We start from the raw sequence: 6,513 nt of genomic DNA, 5'->3' as shown, positions 1-6,513 counted from the left end.
GAATGTTTCTGAAAATGTTTAATAAATTGAATTATTTTTATTATAGTATATTTTTTATAACAACAACAATCACATTAATTATATACTGCATTAAATGTTTTAAATAAAATTTTATTAAATTAGATNTTTTTTATATTCTATGGGAAGTTAATATTAATTATTTTTATTATAGTATATTTTTTATAACAACAACAATCACATTAATTATATACTGCATTAAATGTTTTAAATAAAATTTTATTAAATTAGATTTGTCGTGTGTTAAATACCAAAAATTCGTATTGAATATTGAATCAAGGAAAATAAATTCGTATGAAAATTAGTTTAAATAATGTTTTCAAACATTGTTTTTAAGCATTCTTCTATGTTCTTAATAGAATTATTGTACAAATCGATTCTATAGTCAATGTTTCTCAATTTATTTTAACACGTGGAACTGTAAAGCGTATAGAACCTAATGAGCAATCCCTATTTATCTATATCACACCGTACAAAGCTGAGTTGCAATTTCTGGTAGATTAACCTATAAAATATACATTTTATTTAGTAGATAAAACAAATAAATAAAAAATATAACATGTTAACAATTATTTGTCTTTTAAAAAGCTTCTAGAGTGAATCAACTATGAATTGTTCACGCTCTATCAATGGCCGAATGATTAATACTGAATGCCATACATACAAATTTAGGACTTTCAATGAAATGTTTCCTTGCCGTTACGCATTTTCGTCTAGAGGAACCTCTTACATCTCTTCACGGAACTTCAAGATTCCGTGTTTGAGAAACACTGTTATAGGATATAGGCTATATCAGTAAAGGAAGACATTATTTCCTTCAATCCTGTACTATTTTTGTTAATTATTCAAATTAAATAGATAATTAACTCGTCTTAAAGTATTTTACAAGGGATATTCTTACTAATTACAATAAAAATTATTATACAATTTTAAGTTTGCAGGTATATAAATGTAATAAAAAGTAATAAATATTGTTTATTAGTCTTTGCTATAAATTTATATACTTAAAATCTATACTATTTTTAAGTCTGTAGATCCGTTGTCAGTTGAAGTTATAAGGATGGGAACATTTATTGATTCTTTAAAATCAATAGGGACGATTCTNTTAACTTTTAAAACTATAAATAAGAAAATTAAATAATTTTATAAACTATTTAAAAATATCTAGAAACTAATATAAAATTTTTGGTACTTGATTTATTTCTAGTGCTTTGAACTATGGAAATTTATGTACTTTATAGAGCATTTGTAACGGTTAACAAATAAAATTATAAGACTTGATGTAAACTGAATTTCTTAATAAAGATCCAAAGCTAAAAAAAAAAACAAAAATTCAATGGAAATTAAAAAAAAACTCTACTTTTATAACATTTTTCAAAATAAATTGCCAAAACAGAAAATCAGTTCAATTTATTTAATGGTAAAAATATCGAGTTTATTTGATGTTGTAGTAAATAATGCATTTCAACAAACTTTGATTAAAATTTTTGTTCATTTTTGAACGAAATAAACGTATTACGATAAACTTGCTTAAATTTTAAAAAATTTAACATTTTTCTATTCATATCTGCTAAGTAAATTGGGCTATTTCTATCGATTCTTTATGTTGACTTTATTTTATTTTCATATAACAAAAATTCTACTTAATTGAATTCCATATGTAGTAATTATCCATGTAATATGTCGAAGCAATTCGCATGAACGGTTTTCTAATATATTGTGCTATATTTAAATATATAAAAGAATTTTAAAGCTCATTGTAAGGAAGAACATCAGGATAACTTCCATTAAAAAAAAAATCTTTATTTTAACTTCCTATTTGGAGTTAAGATAAAAATTTATCTGTAGATGATTGGTCGATGTTTCCTTTTGTATGAAGAGCGAAGAATTATTTTATACATTTAAATATAGTACATTTTAGAATATTATAAAATCAATAATAGAATTAGGATCATATTTATTCTTTGAAAAAGGGTAAATGTGTTCGGTATTGGTTATTTCTATGCATTTAAAGGGTATAGAAAATAATCAATGTGTTTGCTTTAGTATTGTGTTTAATGTAATGTAAACATTTTCATGATAACTTTCAATGCAAAATAAAGGATAAAATATAACCATACTTTTATGAAAGTTATTTAAAATCTTTTAAAATTTATAAAATAGCTTACATTAATTATGTTAAAAATAAAAATTTTAGTATATTTTTCTTATTAATCACAATAAAATTTTCAACCTTTTAATTATATAAATGTATAACAAAGATATAATTAATAATAATTATATTTTTGTTATACGTTTGTATACTTATTGGAACCATTTTATATACCTACATTTTGAAAATTTTTTAGTGATTAGTAAGAATAAGTTTCTAACAAAGTCATATTTTATTTTGATGCATTTAATTGCCTATCTAATTTAAATAATTAACAAAAAAATCAGATAGAATTGAAGTAATGGCTTCGTTTACTGATAGAAAACATTATCATAATTACATGTGCTCTTCTAAATAAGGAAAAAAGATGTAATGTAGAAGGGGTCAACATATCTAATAACCAACACATGTGTTCCACGAAAGCAAAGTTCATCACGTTCTTGAAATTTCACCCCCCTCGTATTTAAGAAGATAGACTGCCCCCATCCGATCTAGTCGGGGGCCTCTGGGGATTTTGTCCAGTAAATCACGCACGCATCACAACCAACGAACAGTGGATCTATATAAACGCCAGTGGATAGCGTGTCAAAGAATACAGGACTGCAGTTAGAACGGCAACCCGGAGGCCCAGCCAGCGGACTATGAGGCTTAAGATACGGCAAAGACCGGAAATTCTGCTTATCTTTTACTCAGAGATGTGACAACGGTTGTGATAATGTCTACGTTCTCACGCAGTCAGAAACGAATTGGTGAGAATGCATGTATTTAATGGATTATTTTATGTATAAATTATAGATAATTTAACGTTTTGTAGCTTAAGAGTTAAGGACAATCATTCTATTGGATAAGAGGATTTCTCTTGACAAGAGATGCCGTTAAAGCAACAATACGGTTAACTAAGCATTATTTTGTTTTTTTAATATCTTATTTTACTAATCCGTAATTAATTTCCAGTTGACAACTAAACTATTGTAGATCAACAAGAATTCCAAGAACGTCTATTTAGGTCAAACAGATATGCCAACCATCAAACGAAAATCCAATATAAAACATTAAAAATGCGCTTATTTTAATGATAGATAAGTCAATTATTGAATGTTGAATAATCTATACTTTAAAATTAATTATTTAATTTTTATTTAAATAAATTTAAGCACAAAAATCTATTTCCAAAGCATGGCCTGTAAGTCAAAATTTAGTGATTTTAGAATTGTAGGCGATGATTGGGAAGAAAATATGTTGTTCTAGAGCTGGAATAATAATTGTAATTAATATAATTTGTAATATAGCATTCAATATCATTGATTTAGAGCTATTAGAAATTAAGCCTAACCGTCAAAATTGGCGATAGTGCAACCGATAACGTTAGAAATAGTATTGTAACCAAAGAAACGAAAACAAAACAGAAAAGTGAGACGTTTATATATCCCTAGTAACGTTTTCCGGATTGACAATTTATATCTGCAAAGCAGGTGGCGACAATACTTATAATTCTGTAGAATTCGTTATGTTGCTACTGAAGAGAGACGCCATCTTTGTTTACTTTCCGGTCTTGTATGATGGCCCCTATTTTCTCTCAATGAATTCGTCTATTCTACAAAACAAATTAACATCTACAAATCTACGATAACTACTTTATCTTTAATGAATTTAGGTTCGTTAGGAAGTTGACATTTAAAACTGCGTGGAGCTTTCGTTTTAGAGGCAAGGCCTAATCTCTAGCCTAATATCTCTTTGTTGTGGTTTTGGAAGATACTAACGCGCAATTATTATTTATTATTGACTAATTTATCTCGAAGAACCTTATAAGATTTGCCCAATAATGAAAAAGCGGCATCGAATCTCAATTTTAGAAATGTTCTGCACCTGATTACACGAGAGGCCTAGTCACTAGGGACTGCTCCCGCTTCGTATAATGCTAAGGGACTTAGAGACAGTAAGTAAGTACTTTCTGGAAAATGACTGGTGTTCTCTTGTGGGGTACGGCTTTGGGACTATAATAAATCAAACAAACACATTCTATTTGGTTTAGAACGGGCGAATCGAACCATTTTTAGTTTTGCCTCGAATGGCTGGGGTTTACTTAACACTATAATGAGTTCCTAATCGTTACAGGTAGGCAGTAAAACGCTCGTACCTCCTCCTATGTGGACGGACAAGCTTTCAATGCTTACGGCACATAATGAATAATTCACAGTTTCGACTCTCCCGGAGGTTAGGCCGGTCTTTGCTTCCCGTTGTTTTTCACTTTTTAGGAGAAAAAAAATACATCTGCTGAAGATTATATTCTAGTCCCGATCAAGGACAAACGGAAACGACAAAGGGACTCACCGCGACTCTCGACCCGCTGGCTATCAGACCTGCGTGTTACAGCACCTATAGTCTCGCTCCGAGGGGTTACGATTCGGTCGAGATCCGTACGCGGGTTGGTCGGCAACTCGGAGCAAGGCAAAAGGAGGCAAAAGAAGGGGAAAAAACTCGAGTCCGAGAAACGTTGGCAGATATTAATTGAAGGGGAAGAAATTATAATGTGATTGCTGGTTCGGCGTATGTACGGAGCGTCTCATTCGTCCAGAGACCGTATCGATCAGCTGAGAAGGGGGCGCGGTGTGTGCGTGGCTCGGGGGGTTGCTACTCTCTTTCTGTCCCTGTTTCTGCCCTCCCTAGCGTCCGACCTCTCTCACTTATTCTCCGTCTATATCGAACCCGGGGTTTGGAAACTTGAGGCAGACGTTATCAGTGTTCCACCACGCGGCCTGAGAGGCAGACGGAACTGCACGCGGGAGCTGTCGCCACCGCTGACTCTCGTTGACGATAACACTTCAAAGAGTTTCCAACGGTAGGCATCCAATCCCGGTAGAGTTAGCAGAAGCTTAAATTAACTTGACTTTTATTGCAAGAGGCCAGATAGTATTTCGTTCCAAGCAAGCAAGTACTTAGAATTGTTTGTCTGCCGAAAGCCGAGCAGCTATACGGTGCGAGATAGGAGATTGTATCTTTCGGTCGAGGAGCTCGGGGCGACATAACAGTCGGGGATTGTCGTCGACGATTAGCAAATCCGCCGTCCCTACGACGCCTCGTAGCTCTGTGGTAAACTATACACCGTGATTATGTACTGAAACTTATGGTGGGACATGATTGGTCGCCGTTCGTCACGTGGTTGCATGGGCTGTGCCATATATGGAATAATGCGCTATTAAAAGTGTGCCAGAGGTTTCCCGGAGTGCAGTGTGGCCATAATTCATCAAAATTGCAAAGGATATTGGCACCATTATTGCTGTGCCACAAATCAAACGGAACAGATGAGTTCCTACCAATTCGTCAATACACTTACGTCGTGTTACGGTCGTGGCAGTCAGGATTCCGCTGACTATTATACGCCACAAGTACAACAAGCTTACGGGAACTGTTATAGCGGACCCTCGTCACCTGTCCAACAATACGGTCCGCCATATAGCGCACCAAATGTACCCCACCTTCAGAACGGCGACCATCATCCTTACAGTAGTTGCGCTCAGCGTTTGAATCATCCGAGTCAAACCCAAAGTCCGAGAACTCCTACACCGTCGGCTACACCAGTGCCGAGTTGCAAGTATGCCGAGGCCTCGACGGGTGGATCGCCGCAAGACCTCACGACAACAGGACCACATCAGCAGCACCAACCTTCGAGTCCCGATCCCCAGTCTTCGCCTCCCACACCACGTCCCGTCGGTGTCCAACAAAAATCCCACCAACAACAGCAACAGTCGGCTCAGCAGCCTTCTCCGCAACCACCACAGCAACCCCATCAACAGACATCGCCGACACCTCAACCGCAGTCACCGGGAGGACAGTCGGCGTCGCAGAAACAGAACTACACAACACCACAGATTTATCCATGGATGAGAAAAGTCCACGTCGGTCAAAGTAAGTCCAAATTTCTTGGCTTCTACGTTCCGATGTAGCAGTTAAGTCTCGAGCAATGGTTCGGTCCTTCTCCTAGCCGAGCTAGGTGCGATAGACAGCGGCGTACTGGGTCGCTCGCCGTTTTCAACGGTCCAGAACGCAGTAAATATTCTCTCAACGGTTCTCCTGTCAGGGACGTACTCTCCTCCCTTCGCCCATAAACCGGGCTAGCAGTAGGACTATAAACCTTTCCTCAGAGCCATAATTTTACTAGAAGACTCGCTCACTAGCTCACTAGCGGTGCCATAAAAGTGCGAGAGACCGGCCGTTTAAGAGGCACCGACCCAATTGGAATTCTTCGTTCGGCAGTTTTATGACCGCTATAAACTAAGAGGGGGAATGTCCTAACCAGACCACGAGCTGTAAGGGAGACAAGCTCTTGTTTGTCGCCAAAGAGC

At 35.5% G+C, this 6,513-nt stretch overlaps 1 protein-coding gene across 1 annotated transcript; it reads left to right on the top strand.

Moving 5' to 3' along the window:
- The first annotated feature begins 4,812 nt into the window (after positions 1–4,812).
- Positions 4,813–6,114, top strand: LOC111634306 (proline-rich receptor-like protein kinase PERK10). Its single transcript, XM_023379051.1, has one exon. The coding sequence runs from the start codon at positions 5,473–5,475 to the stop codon at positions 6,112–6,114; it is 642 nt and encodes a 213-aa protein (XP_023234819.1). The 5' UTR covers positions 4,813–5,472.
- Positions 6,115–6,513: the final 399 nt, after the last annotated feature.

The sequence above is a fragment of the Centruroides sculpturatus genome, unplaced genomic scaffold (genome assembly GCF_000671375.1).
Source record: "Centruroides sculpturatus isolate CEXI.00-Female unplaced genomic scaffold, Cexi_2.0 scaffold210, whole genome shotgun sequence".
NCBI classification, from domain to species: Eukaryota; Metazoa; Arthropoda; class Arachnida; order Scorpiones; family Buthidae; genus Centruroides; species Centruroides sculpturatus.
The sequence above is the reverse complement of the archived record's forward strand: the minus strand, read 5'-3'. Positions and strand labels throughout refer to the sequence as shown.